We start from the raw sequence: 21,247 nt of genomic DNA, 5'->3' as shown, positions 1-21,247 counted from the left end.
AACAAAATAATTATGATGATTTCATTCAAAAAAAATAATAGAAAACATTGAATATCAAATTTTTACACCACTTATTCAAAATAAAAAAATAATAGAGAACATTGAATATCAATTTTTTACACCACTTATTCAAAATAAAAAATAAGTTATTACAAGTTGAATCCACGAATAACTCTAAGATAAGTTACTTTGATTAAAAACAATGACTTTCCCATATAAATATAAAAAAATACAAGCAAGCAGAGAAAACATAAATAAAAAACGCTACAAATATTTATTAATGAAGAGTATAAAAATTACAAGAAAAATATTTGTCCTTAAGGTGTTGTTTAAGAATCCAAAAGTAGTAACTTTTACATTAAAAATTGTGTAGTTATGACTTTTACATGTATTTAATTGGTATTCTCAAGACAAATTTTTTTATTGTAAGTTCCTTAAGCGATACCCTTAGGAAAAATATGAGACACATATTTATCATCGACACATAAAAAGACATGGACAAACATTTGTCATTGATGAATATTAATCAGTGATAAATGTATAAAAAACACAAAAAAATATTTAACCTTAAATGTTGTTTACAACGAAGTTTTCAGAAATTTATACACAATGATGTGGATATTGCATTTGGCTAATTTTTTTTAGGGAATCTGAATAATGCTTATTTTTTTCAATTGTTAATTTATTGTTTAGTGTTGGTATATTTTTGAAAAAAATGTTTATTTATTGAAACATATAAAACCAGTGTGTCGCACATGTCGGAGGTCTAGTTGATTAAAGTAATAAAATATTCAACTCATTGAAACTAGTAATGCAGAGGTTTTTGGATTTTAAGAAATTTTAGACTCTTGAATAATGCAAAAAATTATTATATTTGAAAAAAATTCTAACTCTTCAATACACATCCACAAGAAAACAAATTAATTATTCTTTCTTCTCTGCGTCATAGTGGATTCAGAACGACCTAATCGGTATTGCAACCAACAAACTTAATAGGATTTGTAAAAATGTTGTTTACAATTGTTTGTGTTTCAACACTAATATAAGTGTAGTACAATCTCGACGAAAAAAACGTATAACTTTTAACAACACTTATTGTAACTAGAGTATTCACCGTGATAAAGAGATATTAAACATATCATTCATTTCTTATTTTAATATGATATCAATTTAGAATTATATCATTTAAACTTAATAAATTTCTATAAAGTTTAGAAGAGTATAATACATTCTCAATGTGTAGATCTATTCCTCGATGTAACAATATATTGGCTCTTCTGAAACCTTAAATAATTTGTGTAGTGTCAAATGTAATACTAAACAAGTCTATAGATCATAAATTAAAATAATAGAACTTTTCTATCTTCACGTGTATCATATCAATTATAATCTCTACTATACCATTTATCATAAACACAACATTGATTATACAAAACAAATAGTACCGACCATTCAATTTAAATAAAGTTTAATTTATCATGTGAGATTTTCTCATAACAATCAATTACAACTTTTATGTTCACTCACAAATGTGATTAATGTTTCAAAATATTCTTGATATTATTGTTTTATTTTTATTTTGCTACTTTAGAAACACTTTCAAGAGGCATAAATAATCTTTTTATTTTGCTTCTTTAAAATATTATGTGATTAATTTTGGTTCTTAAGACTTGTTTGAATTAGGCATATTATGATATTTCATTTCTGCTAGCGCTCATTTTGTAAATCATGTTATTATTTTTGTTTTATAGACATCTTTCTATGAACTTTTTATGTATACAATTAACTGTTATTATTTTGGTTTGAATAACATTCTAATTAAATCTTTGTTGCTATTAAAACAAAAGGGTAACATCATATCTCGATGTTTAACATTTTTGAGAGGCATGTTAGTTGAGCTGAGGAAACCTAACATTGGCATGTCAAACGAGGCTTCAATCACATTGACTCCATCATATATGTCAGATGAGGCTTCAACCATCTTGATCCCAACGCATACGTCATCCTATGGTGATTTATATTTGTCAATCGCTTCATCACCTTTTATTTTTCTCGTTGTTACTCCCAGCACTCTTTCTCATAGAACACTTGATGTCACTTTAAACTTCCAGAGACATTACATCATGATGGTTTGGAAAAATTAGAGCTATGTGTATTTAAATTAACGTGTTGTTGTTGAACATATTTTGTGGATTGTCGAGTGTTTTATTGTCAGGTTTGGGGGAGATATTGAAATCAGAAGATACAAGTAATGTTAGTTTTATAAAAGGATTCACAACTTCTCTTGTGCCATGTTTGTGGCTATTTACATTTGCTTTTTGCATTTGTTTTTTTACGCTTGATTCATATCTTTTTATTTCATGGATTGTTAGGTGTAGCTTGTTATGGTTTAGTGACAAATTTAATAAGTTAAACTTCTTTAACCATAATCATGAGATCAGATCGCATGAATGAGTTCTTCGTATTCTTGGGTACCTTAGTGTTTGTTTTCCTCTGCTCGAGTATTGTACTTATCATAGCTATATGCTTATTTCTTAGTTGGTTTGTTGGTCCACCACCTACGCAGGAAAATGACGAGGACATATTGTAGTGACGACTATATTTTATTTTGTATTATAACTGCTTACTCTATTTTGTGGATTGTTATGTCTAATTGAAGGCTAGAGATTATTGCTCTTGTGACAACATATGCAACTTTCTTTTATTTTGAAAGCCAGTGGTATTTTATGCTAAAGTAACTTTGTGATAGAAATGTTATTTTGATGTTAAAAGCTCTTCATTTATTTTTAATTGTATGCATGATATATTTTGAAGTTATTTAACTAATTTTCATTAAAACTCCTTGAAAAAATATTATATTTCAATAAAAGCTCTCGTTTACGATGTGTTATTTATGCCTAATGTGCGGTTATGTTTGTTTGATATACAAGTTGTACGAAAATTGCAACTTCATCAAGATTGTATATGTCAGCTACTAAAGTCGTGAGAAACAGTTGAATGAATATTAACTTTAATGAACACAAAGCATGTTGATATTGCATTTGGCTAATCTTTTTTTTTTTAAAGGGATTTGAATAGTGCTTATTTTTGTTCAATTGTTAAGTTATTGTTTAGTACTGTTGGCATGTTTTTGAAAAAATGTTTATTTATTGTAACATATATTAACACATAAGACTCGTGTGTGTCGCACATGCCGGAGGTCTAGTTAATTAAAGTAATAAAATATTCAACTCATTGAAACTAGTAATGCACAAAGGTTTTTAGATTTTAAGAAACTTATGACTCTTGAATAATGGAAAAAAATTATTAGATTTGAAAAAATTCTAACTCTTCAATACACATCCACAAGAAACAAATTAATTATTCTTTCTTCTTCACATCATAGTAGATTCAGAACGACCTAATCAGTATTGCAACCAACAAACTTAATATGATTTGTAAACTTTTTGTTTACAATAGTATGTGTTTCAACACTAATATAAATGTAGTACAATCCCGATGAAAAAACGTATAACTTTTCACAACACTTATTTTAACCAAAATATTCATTTCTTATTTTAATATGATATCAATTTAGAAGTATATCATTTAAACTTGATAAATTTCTATAAAGTTTATAGGAGTATAATACATTCTCAATGTGTAACTCTATTCCTCGATGTAACAACATATTGACTCTTCTGAAACCTTAAATAATTTGTATAAGGCCAAATGTAATACTAAACAAGTAGTACATATCATAAATTATAATAATATAATTTTTCTAATTTCACATCTATCATATCAACAAAAGGTGAGGCCTAGATTACCCTCTCTTGTTTAGAGGGTATTTACCTCTTCAAGATATCAACCAATCAAAATGTAATATACATGTTCAATATTAAATGTCAAATAAATGAATCAATTATTTCTAAAAAAAAAAAAGAGCCAATTTTAATCCTAAGGTAACTTTTAATACTTTTAATTTTTATTTAATTATATTTAGGTGTTTAATTTTAACTAATTTACACTATGGGGCTTATAACAATTAAAACTTCACATCAAAATTCTTTCATCCGGATGTTCTTAAGTCCATCAGTTACGTTCATAAAATTTCTTCCATTCCAAACCTAGAACACCAAGAACGTGAGAACAAAAATTTCTTCTTCATTATTCTTTCCTATCGATCACTTCATGTTTCTTCTTCATTCTTCTTTCCATTTTGATTGTTCAATTTTGTCGTTCTAAATTATTGTAAAATCAGTTATCAATATTGTTTTCACAAAATAGTGGTTCATTTTTAAATATGGTTTCAATCAGTTTGAAACCAGTTTATAACGAGAAGCGATTTAAAAAACATAGCAGGAATGGGAATTAGTAAAACAGAAGTAAACTTGAAGAGATTGCTTGCAGCTGATAATTTCATGTCATGATTTAAGTGAAAATTATGAAAATATTGAACGAAAACATTGTTTAGAAAAATATCTAGGAACGTTAAAATTTGAAACTAAAATCATGGCTTATACTGTAACTTGGAATCCTTTCTTAAAAAAAAAAAAAAAAACTTAGAATCCTTCATCGCCTCTTCAAAAAATTTAGAGGAACATTGAAATTTCAAATTAAAATCATGGTTTATACTTTAACTTGCGATTCTCACGATAATTGAAAACTGCGGCAGCTTGGAGTGATCGATAGTGAAGAATGATGAAGAAGAAAATTTTGTTCTCACGTTCTGGGTGTTCTAGGTTTTGGAATTGAAGAAATTGTATGAATGTAATTGATGGATTTAAGGACATCCAGTTTAAAAAAAATTGATGTGAAATTTTAATTTTTATAAGTCCTATTGTGTAAATTAATTAAGATTGAACACCTAAATATAATTAAATAAAAATTAAAAGTATTAAAAGTTACCTTAAGATTAAAATTGACGTTTTTTTTTAGAAATAATTGATTCATTATTTGACATTTAATATTGAATATGTATATTACATTTTGATTGGTTGATATCTTGAAGGGGTAAATACCCCTAAACAAGAGAGGGTAATCTAGAAAAAACCATTATAATCTCTACTATATCAATTATCATAAACACAACATTGATTATACAAAACAAATAGTATCGACCATTCAATATAAATATTGTTTAATTTATCATGTGAGATTTTATCATTACAATCAATAACAACTTTTATGTTCATTCACAAATGTGGTTAATGTTTCAAAATATTCTTGATATTATTGTTTTATTTTTATTTTGTTACTTTAGAAACACTTTCAGGAGGCATAAATAATCTTTTTATTTTGCTTCCTTAAAATATTATGTGATCAATTTTGGTCCTTAAGACTTGTTTGAATTATTTGAATTATTTGAATTAGGCATATTATGATATCTCATTTCTGCTAGCGCTCATTTTTTAAATCATGTTATTATTTTTGTTTTATAGACATCTTTTTATGAACTTTTTATGTATACAGTTAACTATTATTGTTTTGATTTTGCTGGCATTCTAATTAAATCTTCGTTGCTATTAAAAAAAGGGTAACATCCAATCTTTTGATGTTTAACATTTTTGAGAGGCATGTTAGGTGGGCTGAGGAAACCTAACATTGACATGTCAAATGAGGCTTCAATCACATTGACTCCACCGTATATGTCAGATGAGGATTCAACCACCTTGATCCCAGCGCATGCGTCATCCTATGCTGATTTATATTTGTCAATCGCTTCATCACTTGTTATTTCCCTTGTTGTTACTCCCATCACTCTTTCTCATAGCACACTTGCTGTCACTTTAACATTCAGGGACTTTATATCATGGGGGTTTGGAAAAATTAGAGTTATGTATATTCACACTAAGGTGTTGTTGTTGAACCTATTTTGTGGATTGTTGGCTGCTTTATTGTCAGGTTTGGGGGAGATATGGAAATCAGAAGATACAAATATTGTTAGTTTTATAAAAGGATTCACAATTTCTTATTTTAATATGACTTTCCTACTGAGATTTAACAGTATTGCAAATCATGTTCATAACAATAGTCATGAAAACAATAAATAAAAGTTGATGGAAAAGTATGAAGAACGTGGCCCTGATAGAAACAATAAAATCATACACAATCTCCACAGCAAAAACAAGTAAAGAAGAATCGTGAGAAATTTTAGACTATATACTTCAGTGTAGTTTCGACACTTTCAACGATGATTCTATCATTAGTGACATCTCGATGAGGAAGACCAATGTCAAAACAATTATAAAAATTTAAGTTTTTGAAATCATACCGACTTATAAAATTCAAGTTAACTTTACATGTTTACAGAGAATGTTGCTATAGTCCACAAGTCGTTAAACTCACAAAAATGTTAAAATCGCTTGAGCGGACGATGTGACTAGAGTACTTGTGTGTATGGATTTTCAATGGCTCTTGTCATTTTGTCTATTATTATCAACAGAAATAAAAGAGGTTGTTACTTGTATAAGACCTCTCTCTCTTTAATTTCTGTAGTCCATTGTAAAGAATTAGAATTAAAGTTAATAACTCAAATAGTCTTTGTAATTTGAACAAAGTATGAAAAATGTAACAAAACAAAAAAAAAAGAACAAAGTACGGAAATAACATATGTACAACAACACATATATCACTTTAAAAAAAATATTTGGGCAAAGTATTGCACCTATACATTGTTAAAAAAATATTTTGGGGAAATATGAACATAGCTTTTGTAAGGAATCCATATCCACCCATATTGCTCGAAACTCCACCCTTCTAACATATTTGAGATCTTCGAACATCCTCAAAGCTCAACACAACACTTTCCAATACCTTTGACAAAACCACCCAACCATTCATCATCACTAGCTCTGATAATACCCTACATCAGGGAAAGGATCCTCTCCAGTGGAGTCTCTCCAGTTTTCGCTCCAGTTTTAATCACAGCCATCAATAGTTATCTCTCTCTTCACCACCCAACCATTCATCATCACTAGCTCTGATAATACCCTACATCAGGGAAAGGATCCTCTCCAGTGGAGTCTCTCCAGTTTTCGCTCCAGTTTTAATCACAGCCATCAATAGTTATCTCTCTCTTCATTTTGAACATTAAATACTCCTACTTAATTAATTTTTAATGGATAAAATTTCACTGCTTGATGCAGTCACTGGAGGGGATCCAAACCCCCCTACATCATGCATTTCCACTCTCTTAGCAATACTTTCTTTGACAACTTTACTACATTATTTTTTAAGCAAACATTATTATAGTATTTGTCCTTATAATTATTTCAAATTTTATTAATACTCCCTTTTCAATTTTCAATTATTATAACATTTGTTTTAGTTACACCCCTTTAAATTCTGGTTGCATCATAAAATTCTTAAATTAAAACAAAATTTCAAATTGCAATCCTATTATTTGTCACATAGATGAACATAAACTTAACCCACCTAAGTTCGCAAACTCAATTTAGTGAAACACACGCAACCTCAGTTTACACGAGCTTTTGCAAGCTTACCTAAGTTCGCAAACTCAATTCACCGAAACACACGTAACCTTAGTTTACACGAGCTTTTGCAAGCTTACCTAAGTTTACAAACTCAATTCACTGAAACACACACAACCTCTCAGTTTACGCAAGCTTTTGCAAACTTAGTTTAAGTAAAAATTAATTATTCAGCATTTTTTGTCTCATGAGTTAACGTAAACTAAGTTTATTTGAGATTCCGGAAACACATAAAAAGTATTATTTTCCCTTTAAAAAAATAAAAAGTATTTTTTTCCCCTAAAAAAGTATTATTTATTTAATTTTATTAAACGTAAAAAAAAATGGGTATATTCTTCCCTTTCATGTTTCATTTTCATTTGAGTTTTTCACATAACGACACAAAGGTTTTTGAACTGCGCAAGCAAAATAGGTTCTTCGAATTTTCCTCTCATATTATCCATAGCATGTTACCTTAACCAACCAAACATGTTTCATGGTTTACTTTGATAGGTACAATGATGTTGTTGCAACAATCAAATTTCTGTCTCATTCCTTCTTCTCAATTTCCCTCACTCAAACAAAGAAATCCATTTCTTCATCATCAACAATTTCCATTCAGTTTTCGTAGAAAGGATAAAGCTTCTACCTTTAGAATTTCTTCTCTTGCTGCTGCTGGTTTTTTCAATGATGTCGCTCAAATTGCTCATAATAAGGTATCCCATTTTTGTATCACTTGTTTTTATGTCTCTGCAAATCTTGGGTTTTGCTCAAAATTCTGTTTTTGTTATTTGTTTTTTAAGCTAGCTATTGAGAATTCCAATTAGATGAGCACAACGTACCGACACTTTTGATCAAAGGCGTGGCCATTATATGACCGGCGCATGTCATTACATTCAATTATATGATACATGATTTTCTCAAATAATTATTGGTAACCCGGGTTGTGTTATGTGTCTGTGTCCGTGCTTCATAGGATATGACCTAAACATGTTCTCAAAAACGTGTTTTAAGATGGTATTAGAGTCTATCAAATATTCGTTAGGCTACTTTTACACACTATCGGGACACTCATGTTACACGCCATATGTTTAGTCGTGGGCGTGAAGAGTGTGTTGAGAGTCCACATTGGATGAGATATAGTCTGAAAAATGTGTTTATAAGTGGGGAGACATCCCTCATCGTATAGATCGATTTTGTAGGTTTTAGTTTAGTCTAATCCAAATTTTATATTGTTTTGTTGTTTCATTTGCTGAATTGGGATTTGTGTTCTCATTTGTGATATTTTTTTGCTTAGGTTCTGATTGCAGCTGGAGTTTCAATGGCAATTGGGCAACTTTCTAAGCCATTTACTTCTGTGTTTCTGTATGGCAAAGAGTTTGATATCAAGGCTCTTATTCAAGCTGGAGGGTTCCCATCATCACACTCTTCTGTATGAACTTGAAACCCTTAACCAGTAAATCCTACTTTCATTTCATCTATGCCACTTGAATAGTGCTGTTTCACTTTTATTCTCACATAGTTGTTTAAATTTTCTTTTGGATAGGCAACAGTGGCTTGTGCAACATTACTTGGCCTTGAGAGGTAAGATAATTCAGTTATGCTGACTTAGTATGGCATTTTTCTCTGCACTCTTTTGAAAATTGCAATTTTCTTAAGAATATAATGTTTCTGTGTTATTTTTAATTGTTTATTATACAAATGCAGAGGCCTGTCAGATCCCATTTTTGGTCTTGCAGTTGTGTATGCTGGTCTGATTATGTATGATGCTCAGGTGTGATGTTCTTCTCAGATCCCATTTTTCATGTTATTTAGTTTGTGTACCCGTATCAGTCTTTTGATGTGCCCTTTTGACTATGCTAGGATTCCACTGTACTTAGACTATGTCAAACTTAATGAAGGAATCTTAGGTCAGATTAAAATTAAGAACTTCCAAGATATTGAGTATATTTGCTGTATGATTGTCTCTAATCAATGATTAAACTATTTGTGGAATTCTTACCATGGTGTTACTGTTAGTAAACAGGAAATGGTCAAACAGAAAATTTCTCATTGATCAAAGAATATTATAAGTAGTGGACTCTCACTCAACAATCAAACTCAAATTGCAATATACACAATATTCATTTAGAAATATATTTACAAGATGATCTAACTAGTAGTAACTACTGAGTTACATAACAATATCGTATCAAACACTCCTTTTGGTCTCATTTGTATAGGCTACAACTGTATTGACCTTGTCACTTCATTAACATTTCAACCTATAGGAAACTTAGCAAATGAAGGTTCTACAAAGAAAAGAATGGATGTCACTTAGGGTTGCAAGTGGGAAAGAAATGGTTGTACGGACTTATTTATCTCAGACATGGATTATGGTGAAGATTGATTCATGTCGACGACCCTAACTAATGGAAGAATATTGTTGCTGTATTTTTAGATTACTAACTAATTCAGGTGCCAAATGACGTAAAGATGGCCTGAGTCCTCAGATAAAGAAGTCTTTAAAGAGGGTTGATAGTTTGATATGATGTTACCTGCAGATAGATCTGCATCTGGTCATTTAACAACCTTTTCTTATAAAAAAGATTTGATTTCTCAATATAATGTGCTTGAAAGCTTAAAAGCCTTCAATAGGCTATCCTATTGAGCAGCCTGAAACAATCCTTACAACATAGAAATCTTATTCTAGTGGTGGAATTCACGATCATAGTACGATCATACAATTCAGAATGGGATTTCTGTGCTGCAGTGCCGTTAAGGTTGTATTCTTGGGATCGGTTGAATCAGTGGCAGGATAGCAGAAATCGTGAGTCAGATCACCAAGAAAATTCCCCAATTCGGGCGGGTTTTCCGCAAAAAAAAAAAAAAATCCTGTTTTTTAATGCTCACTGGTGTGCGGGTTTAGAGAAAAAGCCCATTTTTAAAATTAAAAAGAAAATGGAAACATTCCAGTTTTCTTCATTTTTGTGTTTACGACAAAAGACTGCCACTGAGCGTGTTTCTCTGTTTTCTGCAACTGCCACTGAGAGTGTTTCACTGAGGCGCCACTGTTGCTGTGCTAGTTCTTCTGTTACTTGTGCTGTGGGAGTTTCTTGTTTCTGTTATTTTTTCATGTTAATGTTAATGGCTTCAAACAGTATATTCAAACAGTGCCTCTGTATTTATGATTATGAATTTATTTATGGTTATGGTTATAAACTTATGAGTTTTTGTTTATGAACCTAGTTTAATGGTGTGATTTAGAGGCTATTTTCTTCGTCTATGATAATTTTTATGCATGTGTGTATATAGTTACGATCTATGCCGTGATCAACAAGTTAAGATCTTTCAAACCACTCCCAATCTTGCGCAGACTCTCGATTTTTAAAATATTTTACATAAATACTTATATGATAAGTATTCATGCTGTAAGTGCTTAATTAAGTTGCTTATCCGAACAAGGCCTTATTTATATTATATAAAACCTTTATCCTTTTATCATTCTGTTTCTGTTTATTGAACATGATTGTTTTGTGGGCCTGTTTGGCTTACAATGAAGACTGATTTCTGTGATTTGCAGGGTGTAAGAAGAGAAGTAGGGATTCATGCTAAGACAATCAACAAACTACCTCTCCAAATGGATGTCAACCATGTACATTCCAAATATAAAGAGGGTCTGATAAACTCTCAACCTGGATCATCCAATCCACCAAAAGCAGAAACTCAAGAAAAATCCCTTTTGTTCCAAGAAACCACTTCTTTGGAACCACAACAAGCTAATACAAATGTATTAGTTAAATCAGGAAGCATAATAAGGCAAAGTGACGAGGAGCTACAATCCTCTGATTTCTTAGAAGATGCAAAAGAAACCTCAAAGTTGGTTGCTGATGGTCTACTGCCATTAAAAGAAACTGTTGGTCATACTGAGGTTGAAGTTGTAGCTGGTGGTTTACTTGGATTTTTGGTTGGGCTGGCTGTGTATAATTTGAAGTAAAATCTCGATTTTTTGATGAATTATTTCATAATGTTATACCTTATATTGAATAGGTTATAGAAATGAGAATGAAAGAGAAAAAAATCAAGTCAGTAATATCTAGGTTTATGGTTGTTTTCTTTTAACAAATATCATGTGTATCAGAGTATTTATTTATTATTATTGATCAAATGGAAACAAAGTAACAAAACAAGAGAACAGAAGTTAAGCTCTAAATCTGGTGATTCTAAGGCCACATTTGGAAATTTAAAGGGGAATGGGTTTCGAGAAAAAGATATATAGTTTCCAACCTATTGGGGGTTTATTTTTCTTCATCCCTAGTATGAAGAATTTAAGAAATAGTTGAAAAAGGATTTTAGAGGGCTTATTGTAAAAATAAAATAAAATAAAATTATAGGGCTAACAAAAATTCTTTAAATCCTTTCCATAATTTTTTTTTTGTCAAGATCCTTTCCATAGTTTTAAAATACTCAATTAAAAATGTAGGGATTAATATGCTAATTGTTGGTCGATACGACGATAGCAATACAAATTTAAGGGGTGATTCCTCTAAAATATTTGCATGCAGAAATATTTTTTCAAAATTACTTTTGCAAATTGATATGACTAGTTTGCCTATTTATAGGTTCACCAATTTTTAGTTGGTTTTGGTTTTATGTCCCCCTCCTTGTATTTATTTCCTTTCATTAATGATATTTTGAGGTAGTAGTTCTTTGCCACTCCTCCTTTTCTGGTTAAAAAAGAAATTTGATATGACTAGTGGAAAGGTGATTAAGAATGCTAGGATTATCATCAACTAAAACAATGTACACAATAAACTCAACTTTGAACAAGAGATTCACAATTGATTTTTTTTTAGAACAAGAGATTCACAATTGATTTTTTTTGTTGGTGGCTGGGGTTTGAACCCCGAACCTTGCATATATTATGCATTGTCCTTACAAACTGAGCTAAGCTCACGAGGATATATTCACAATTGATTTAATGTCACACAATCAAATATCAATCTCGCAATTACAAAACCTAAACATTCTCAAATTAAGGAACAAAAAGTGTAATTTTACCAACTAAATATAATATAATAGTAGAATTAAAATTAAAGAAAATGAATTGGATCTATACCAATTGGATACTCGCGCCGATATGGATTTGGTTACATGTTTTCTCCCAACTGTGAAAATAGGTACTATAACACCTTACCAGAACTTTTGTCAAAAAAAACAAAAAAACACCCTACCCGAACTATACCATTTGCCATTCCTAATTACGTGTAAATGAAAAATGTAACAAAACTTAAGAAACATTACACATGAATAGTCTTTGTGCAAGACATGAAAGAATAAAAAACAAATACAATAATGGAAGACGAATTTTTATTTTATTTGAATAGTCTCTAATTTCCATCTTTCTAAAAATAATAATAATCCATTTTTCCTATCTATGAATGAAATGAATGTCTCCTGAAGACATAAATCTATGTTGGGTTTGTGGTCATTATTAGTACTTAGTAGGTTTTGAAAGTTAATAAAATTTCCACAAGGTTAATAATTTAAATGCATATACTTTGAAATTGGAATCAATAAATCTTACAAAAGATAATAGCCAATTTTGGCCAAATTTTCCTGTAGATCAACATTTCTGGTGGGTTATTACTTGCTGGGGAAGAAATTTTGGCAGACATAAAAAGGACAACTCTTACAAAGTAAGGACACTTTACAGCTGGAAAAGTGAATGTAGCCTCACAAAGTAAAACACTTTCCAGATTTTGTGGGATTTTATCCCATTTTGTCAACCTTTTAGCACTACAAAAATTTATATAGCCTCTTAAAAAAAATCTATAAATACTAGAAGCTTTGTCACAGGCATTGGTGTTTCAGCTGTATTGTGGTGAATTTCTCTAATCCATTCCAAAATTAACAGGTATGTTTCTTTCATCTCTACTTGATCCTTTCCTCCCTTCAAACCTTTCTTTTGTATGCAATCTGCCCAGAAAAAAAAAAAAAAAGAAGAAAACAATTATTGAAAATACTTCATTCATACTAAATTCATAAATGTCAATCACAAAATGAATCATGATATCTTTTACTACTTTTTTGCTTCAAAGAGAACAAAAATTACTCAGCATGAGTTATATCTGAATTTATATATGCACATGTATAAGTTATTGTAACTATTAACCTAAGTTCATTGTTTTCCTGCAACATAAGTGACAATCGTCATGGTGACATCTACCTTTTGTATATTCAAAATCTATATCAATCTAATTTCTATAAGGCTTTTCCTGAGTTTTGTGAATGCAAAGTTGGCAGCTCCTTGATTCACAGTTTTTCAATGTACCAGAATCCCAGAAAAGGTTGAATCACACAAACAAAATAAAACAGGAGGATGTTCTTCAGATTTGAGAATGGAGTTTGCCATAGCACTACTCTCTTATTACTCACTTAATTCACTTTTTCTATTACTCACTTTTTCATACTCCTAATTGTATGTATTCATCATATTTAACTTCTCTAACCTCAAAAGTTATCATCCACAAAAAGAGAACATTAATCCGAACATAACACAACCAAGTTTAAACAGAAGAAAACAATACTAAAAATTTCAATATACGCAGCAAGTTGACTATTTTCAAATTTAAAAGTGGAAATGACAGGTTAATTATTCTCAATATATGCTGCACATGCAGAATAGTGAGGATAGTGCAGTACCTTTAGCCTATAACCCTCTTAACACACCAACATCACATGAAATAAAATAAACAATAAAAATTGTTGCAAGAAAAAAAGAAAGAAGCTAATTAAACTTGAGTATCATTTTGTTGGAATAGGATAGCTTTCAACTAACTTTTCAGTTTTAACACAGTTGAACTTTTTAACAGTGTGATTGCTGAAAGCACAAATGCCATTTTAAAGTAATCAACATATAGAATTTAAAGATGTATAAAACTGAATTAGGAGCTACAAGCATCATAAACTGGTTATTGGCAGATTATTATATTAATTTGGAAAAACAATAGAGTGGCAACAAGTAGTTATTTTAAAGTGACATTATAAAAAGTATGTTAAAGTGTGTCTACAAATCCAATGAAAGTCACACATCTGAAAGCCATAAAAGAAACATACATGTATATATTTGTTAGTGTGTAGCTGTTTATCATTTTGAATATGGAGCGAGGATTAATACAACCACATGTCATTATAAGAGCTATAAAAAAGTGGTTACCTCTTTGCTAAGGTTCAAGAGAATTCTCAGATTTCTCATCAAACGAAGTTCTCAAGTCAAGTAGTTATAGCAGAAAAGGAAAAAAAACTTAAAGTCAACCGCCCTTTCTACATCTTTTGGTTTGATTTGGAATTTGAGAGAGAGAGATACCAATTTGTTGTGCCATTTAGACCCTTTTGAATTCCTACATAAATAATTTAGTTTGTTAACAGGTGTTTTAACAAAAGCCTGAATGTATTTTCACATTTCTACTCATTTCAATGCAACAAGACTTGATTCGTATGTAATATAATATGAAAAGGCTTTTCTTAATAGTTAGTTACATTGAACCAAACATAATCATAATAAGATAGCCCTTATTATGAGAGCAAAGGATATATCTTCTCTAAATTGACAAGTTTATGGTATAACATCTTAATGAAGATACATCTTAATGAAGAGACAAGTGAAAGCTTTATTAAAAACTGAATTATTTTATTGAAAGTTTTCTTTCTCTATTCACCATCTGTAGGCTTTATTAAAAACAGAATTATTTAATTGAAAGTTTTCTTTCTTTTTATAATTTCTAAGTTGTATATGTGACTTAACCATACTGCCCAATGTAACACAAATTATGCACAACAAAAATACCTGAATTTCATACTCACAGGAGCTTATTTCAGTTACTGGCATCCCTACATAAAAAAAAAGGCAGCAACATCAGCAATTTTTCCTAATAACGAAGTTGTTAAAAAGGTGAAATAAATTTGGAAGAAACATTGATGAATTAAGTTAGCACTTTCAATCACCACAAACTATGCACTTTCAATCACAAACAAGCAGAATATCTAATTATGTAGCATTTCCATTTCTTTTCTTCTTCAATCTTAATAATTTTTATGTGAATGTTTCTCACAACATTAAAAAAGTGGGAAAACAGCAAGACAAAAATAACCAAACAACTTATCTTTATTTTTCAATTAATCTCTCCTTTTAAGACTCGATTGAGCTGTTATCCTTGATTTATTTTTCCGCTGTAATAAAGATTCTCTGCACCTATTTTCAGGTCAAAGGAAAAGGGATGATGGGAAAAAAATAAAAGGAAAGAGTGAATATGAAATAGAGCTACTAGATTACAGCTCACGACAACATATTCACACGTATAGTAGCTACAAGTGTACAAAGGAGTTCCTTTTTTTCAAATGATCTACAATAACATAAAAGGTAGCAATATAAAGCCAAACTACACAAGTTAGCTTCAATAGTTTCAAAGGAGTTACAAAAGTTTCACAAAAGACAATTTAGATGGCAATATTTGTAAATATTTTATTTTTAGCTCAAAATAATTGAAAATAACACAATGTGATTGTTGTCTTATGAAAGTACTTCACTTAAACTGTCCAGGTCAAAAAAAACTCGTGGCATGGCAAGAACATCTGCCGAAACTTCATGTCCATTGTGATTAGAAAAATATTTACTACTTCATTAACTTATTTCAAGATTCATATTACTGATTAAGTACTTTCGCTTCTCTAAATATACTGGTTCTGTGTATTATGTTTTTTCCAAATTCAATATACTTCTAAGACCATGAATACAATGTTTCTTGCACCAAATATTATTCCTGGAGGCATTCCACCAACATTATCAGTCCAATGATAATATCAATTTGATAAGTATTAATAAATACATTAGTTTCAACAAGTGAGGGACCAAACAAATTTTTTTTCTCCATAAGGGATAATCCCAATGCTAATACCAAATCAATTAAAAAGACACATCACAAACATCAGTTGGTAATCATATCTAACACAAACAAAATGTAAATTAATTAATTTTCAAAAGTCAAGAAGAAACATGGAACACAAGATTTTGCAAAAAGATAATATAAATAAATAAAAAATTACAAGACATGCAAAATTGTTTATTGAAAGAAAAATGAAAAAAAAAAATTGGATACCCTTTTGATGCGAAGAAGTAATGAATGAAAGTACATATGTTCGATCGATGAAACAACCGTAGGTTACTCGGAAAACTACTTCAAGAGATGACCCATTTTTCGATATGCACTTTTTGTGATTCTGTTCGGATAAAATGATAGAGAAGGTTGAGCAGATCAAGAAAAGTGGTTTGCTTGGCCAAACAAGGCTGATTACGGCGGTGGTTCGGGGGAGAAAAAGGTGGTGGTGGTGGTAGCGGCGGTGAGGGGAGAGAGCTCTCCAATGTCTCCATTTTAGCGTTGAATCACAAATGAGTGTGGGAGAGGAGTGGCCGGATTTGATGAGGGGAGGTTGTGCCTGCCCAATTCAGGTTACATCATGTGGAGATGCATGCCAAAAAATGTGGTGTTAATAGTAATATGTTTAAATTTTCATTTAAACTTAATTACTAAAATTATTTCAAACCTAGAGTTGATATCATTTAATTTTTAAAATATCTTCACCTTCAAATATATTGGTGTAAGAATTCATCCAAAAAATTTATAACTTTCATAGTTTTAGTTTGTGAAAATATGAGCAATGTCATAAAAAATTGTTATCCCAAAAGTATAGGTGCAAGAACTTACCCTAGAAATTTAAAATTTTCAGAGCTTTAGTTTTTGTTCCTCCGTTGGGTTAACGTCGTGTGTTTTGTGGCCCACGGTAATTTCACATGTGCATCGCATATATTAACATAGTGTTTTTTTTTTTTTTTTTATGTTTTGGATTTCGTTTTTGGAATCGAAGGTAAACGTGATTTGTTTGTATTTCTTGCGTCGTAACATAAATATTGAATGACATAAAATAAATAATACGAAATAAGTATGTAAACATAACTTCAAGACAACTATCAATACACCCAATGAAATTTCATTCGCTATCCTGCAAGGTCTTTCATCACAACACGAACCGGGGAAACCAAATTAGCATCCCACTTTGACACAAAAAATTTATCATGAATACCAAACATAAAAATATCATCTTATTCAATAACAACAATTTCAAAAACCATGACAACGATTTAAGTTATGTCTCTATCATATCAAATGGTAATAATCTAAGCTAAGCTTCAGAATGAGAAAACATTAAATATAATTATTCTTACGTAACATATTCTTAATTCTTCAATATTGATGATACTAATGAGGAACAAAACAATGACAGGTAGATTGATGCAAATAAAAAAAACATTTAGTCATTTTGAAAGTATTGATAAATATTCTGAGAATGATGTGAAAATTATGAATGAAGATGAAGTATTTATAAAATAAATTTTGTAAAGTGTCAGTTACCATTACTGTTACCGTTATTGTTACTATTCAAGGTCGTTGGTCAATAGGTCAAATACTTTTGGTGTCTCCTACCATCTAGGCTTTTGTTGATTTTATTGTTCATTACACTTGGATAATGAGGGAAAAAGGTCATTAAAAAAAAGTTAATCTGTTGTAAGAGAAAAATTATCGTTGGATTACATGTTTGCAATAGGAGAATTGATGCAAGAATATTCGGTAGATGGCCTGTCGTCGGCTATAATACACGTAATATTATATTTGTGATCATGTGTCATGTAGAATGTGGACGGGGTGCAGTCAAATGTCGACCGTTTTCCACCCGTGCATCGCACGGGCAAAAACACTAGTTCTAGTCATTTAAGTAAGATTCCCAAATATTTACTTCCATATTTATGACACTCACCAAGATTGACCCACCTATGTTACTACTTTCCCTCTCTTTTGTAATAAATTTTGCTGCATCTTTTGAGACTTTGTTGTTGTACATGGTTATTCTCGATCTTCTACAATGTCCTCTACACAGCTTCAATCACAAAGTCACGCTACTCATGTTTAGTTTCCTTTTTCATTGTAGTATAAGAAGACACTCTCATATTATTATATGAATCTTTTTTTAGGGGATTTAGTGCTATGTACTCTTCATCTTTGTTTTATGATTTTAAGTATTATTTAGTTTAGGATTATGCAGGTGTTTGGTTCCACACTAAGAGGACCAAAAGCACTTTTGTACATGTTTAACGTGATTTTAATGGTTAAAATGATGTTTGGTTCTTCATATGTAAAATTGATTCTCAAATCAATACTACTAAGCAAAGTTACTCTTGTAGCTTCTGACTTCTTACCACAATCAATTCTCTATTATAAACAAAAGATCCTAATCTGTCAATTTTACTCTTTCAATCCTAACTGAAATTCTAGAAGTCGAAATTCAAAGAGGAGAAAAAACATTAAAAAGTATACTTAAAACAAAGAACCGTTGGAAATTTCTAAAATATAAAGCAAAGAGAATTGATTTTTTGACTTGGGCTTCCATTCTCGTGCTCCACCGTTAATGTTGTTACAGTGCAATCCCCTTTTCTGGGTTAGGGACTATGAAGCACGAACACCTTATAATTAGGCATATCGCAATGTCCTATAAGCGTCAATGTCTGATACATCTATGACTTAAATAAAATTGTTTTTTCTTTAATTCGACGCTCCTAACCTTTTTTTTTTGGTGGTGGCCAGGGTTTGAATCTCAGACCTTGCATTTTTTATGCATTGTTCCAACCAACTGAACTAAGCTCATGAGGACCGACACTCCTAAACTAAAAGAAGACGATAGCAATGAACATTTTTATATTTAATGGTGGACTTAAAAATGGCAAAGGCCCAATATGTTTAATTGTTTAATTAACTTAAAGTAAAAGTATAATTTGTTAGTTTTTATTTTTATTTTTAAAGAAATTTATTGGTCTACCAAACTTTTCGTAAAGAGAGAGGGGTTCAATCAACGATGGTATATGGTAAGATTTACTTAGATAAAGTCATGGATATTGTCAAAGAACGATCAATATTAAACACTCATCAAGTCTACATTCATAAATATGGACAAAGTATTTACGATGTATAGGAGTTGGTTCACTCACCAAGCGGCCGACCAACATAGACATTTATGATATACCTTGAGAAACAATAGTGTGATTGTGGTGAATTTCAGGCATTACGTTACTCTTATTCACATGTCATAGTTGTTTGTTCAAAAATTCATCATGACTTCATGATGTATGTGTCTTCCCATTACATAACATGTTTTCAACACTTACAAAGAGGAGTTCCAACTAGCTCATCTTCCTACCGGCCAAAATACAAAGAATTGGATTGTGCCACAATTCAACCATATGGAGGAATCCAAAAGCTCGTCCACAACCTACTCATATTCAAACTGAAATGGATCAAATAGAGTGTAGTAGACACTCAAAGAGAAATATAGTCTTTGCTGGAAGGATGGACAAAATCAAAAGGATTTAGTCTTTACTATGAATATAATTTGTTGTTAAATATCAATTTCGTCTATTAATATATAATGTGCCAAAATGTCTAAATAATGTAATTATATATATGTGTCCTATTTCATTTTCCATTTTTCGTTAATTTATATACCTAATTAATTAAAAAAAGAAGGGGAGGGGGGGGGGGGGGGGGGGGGGGGGGGGGGGGGGGGGAAGGTGCTAAAAAGAAAAAACATTTCCCTGTAAGAAATCGCCATGCCAAACAGCGATTTCTCTCACCGTTGTTCCAAAAACATGGTACTTCATAGAAAAAAAACATAACCAAATAATTGGGTCAAGTGGTTAATGAATCTAACCATCGTTTTTCCAAAGAATCAAAGGGTTAACACAAGAAAAAGACAATGAATAGGTGATAGTATGATAATTAACTTTTTTTTCCTTGTGGTACAAGCAAAAAAAACCGAGATCCTAAAAATCAATGTCCTTAACCTGTACATGGTTCAAATTTCTCGGATGGTAAAAAACTTTCATAGAAGGTGAGAAAATCATGAATAACTAACTTGTTATCATAGTCCAGTCACACGGTCAAGTTTGAACCATTGAAGTAGTGAGATGTTACCATAAATATCTTATCTGTATGTAAAACAAAAACGTGGCAGAAAAAGTAAACAAAAGTGACATTTGGCAAAGTCATGACACACGTGTAGATCCAAGGCTTGCTAACATAACACGTACGTGGGTTGTTTTTGTAGGTCACACTGCCTTTAAATCCTACTAATATATAAATATAGGTATGGTATAATGTAAAGCTTGTGTTTGTACGTACAAATTAATAAATAACAACATAAAAGAGTGAAAGAACAAAAGGTGAAGGATGTCGGGGGCACAAGGAGCACAACCAAAAGAGTCAAAGACAGCAACAACATATGAATCAATAGAAGGAGGAGAGAATCGTACAAAAACTGATTTGCTTTCAAAGGAAGATCAAGGTGGCATTCAAGTTGATAAGCTGCAGGAGAAGGTCCATGATCCTGCTGGAAAAGGTGGTCCTGTCTTTGGTGCTGGAAAAGATGAGAATAAGCAAGACCTTGGTGTCACTGGCACTGGCTAGGCTACCAATGTATATATAAAATTAACTGTTATGCATGCATGGTGCTTCTTCAAGATTCAGCCACTTACTTTTGTTTTGTTCTTAAGAAATTGTGAATGGGACAGTAATGTGTATTTCTAATCATGTATCTGCTCAAGATTTTGTGGAATAAAAAGGAATAAATTGTGGTTGATGATGTACCAAGTTCTTAAAATATTTTTTGGGTAAAATAAGTGGGCAGAGCTCCAGGGAAAAAAATGTAAG

At 30.9% G+C, this 21,247-nt stretch overlaps 2 protein-coding genes and 2 long non-coding RNA genes across 7 annotated transcripts; 3 read left to right on the top strand and 1 right to left on the bottom strand.

The window, feature by feature from the left end:
- The first annotated feature begins 7,819 nt into the window (after positions 1 to 7,819).
- LOC146948765 (Acid phosphatase/vanadium-dependent haloperoxidase-related protein) lies at positions 7,820 to 11,620 on the top strand. Its single transcript, XM_085744975.1, has 5 exons — positions 7,820 to 8,170; positions 8,752 to 8,886; positions 9,001 to 9,038; positions 9,162 to 9,228; positions 11,017 to 11,620. Exons 1-5 carry the CDS (start codon positions 7,973 to 7,975, stop codon positions 11,428 to 11,430), a joined length of 852 nt encoding a protein of 283 aa, XP_085601101.1. The 5' UTR covers positions 7,820 to 7,972; the 3' UTR covers positions 11,431 to 11,620.
- Positions 11,621 to 13,004: 1,384 nt separating this feature from the next.
- Positions 13,005 to 17,315, bottom strand: LOC146948763 (uncharacterized). 4 transcript variants are annotated; one of them, XR_015027015.1, is made up of 4 exons: positions 16,592 to 16,972; positions 15,283 to 15,326; positions 14,653 to 14,836; positions 13,005 to 13,412 (listed from the first exon to the last, which is right to left on the bottom strand). It is a non-coding gene; the product is annotated as an uncharacterized LOC146948763 (long non-coding RNA). The 4 variants fall into 4 exon arrangements; XR_015027014.1 differs by having other exon boundaries at positions 13,088 to 13,412; positions 15,283 to 15,681; positions 16,592 to 16,986; XR_015027013.1 differs by having other exon boundaries at positions 13,088 to 13,412; positions 14,653 to 15,687; positions 16,592 to 17,315.
- On the top strand, positions 15,158 to 16,016 carry LOC146948764 (uncharacterized). Its single transcript, XR_015027016.1, has 2 exons — positions 15,158 to 15,387; positions 15,698 to 16,016. It is a non-coding gene; the product is annotated as an uncharacterized LOC146948764 (long non-coding RNA).
- Positions 17,316 to 20,710: 3,395 nt separating the features above from the next.
- Positions 20,711 to 21,183, top strand: LOC146948762 (seed maturation protein). The gene has a single exon (XM_085744974.1). The coding sequence runs from the start codon at positions 20,768 to 20,770 to the stop codon at positions 21,002 to 21,004; it is 237 nt and encodes a 78-aa protein (XP_085601100.1). The 5' UTR covers positions 20,711 to 20,767; the 3' UTR covers positions 21,005 to 21,183.
- Positions 21,184 to 21,247: the final 64 nt, after the last annotated feature.

The sequence above is a fragment of the Medicago sativa genome, chromosome 2 (assembly GCF_051527215.1).
Source record: "Medicago sativa cultivar Bolivia chromosome 2, Bolivia_mono, whole genome shotgun sequence".
In the NCBI taxonomy this organism is placed as follows: Eukaryota; Viridiplantae; Streptophyta; class Magnoliopsida; order Fabales; family Fabaceae; genus Medicago; species Medicago sativa.
The sequence above is the reverse complement of the archived record's forward strand: the minus strand, read 5'-3'. Positions and strand labels throughout refer to the sequence as shown.

What these genes read in the sequence shown, in the direction of transcription:
- LOC146948765 (XM_085744975.1), top strand. Translation starts at nt 7,973, where the DNA reads ATGATGTTGTTGCAACAATCAAATTTCTGTCTCATTCCTTCTTCTCAA. An exon ending in TCCCATCATCACACTCTTCT is followed by an intron (nt 8,887 to 9,000) that starts GTATGAACTTGA and finishes TCTTTTGGATAG; the next exon opens with GCAACAGTGGCTTGTGCAAC. An exon ending in ACATTACTTGGCCTTGAGAG is followed by an intron (nt 9,039 to 9,161) that starts GTAAGATAATTC and finishes ATACAAATGCAG; the next exon opens with AGGCCTGTCAGATCCCATTT.
- LOC146948762 (XM_085744974.1), top strand. Translation starts at nt 20,768, where the DNA reads ATGTCGGGGGCACAAGGAGCACAACCAAAAGAGTCAAAGACAGCAACA.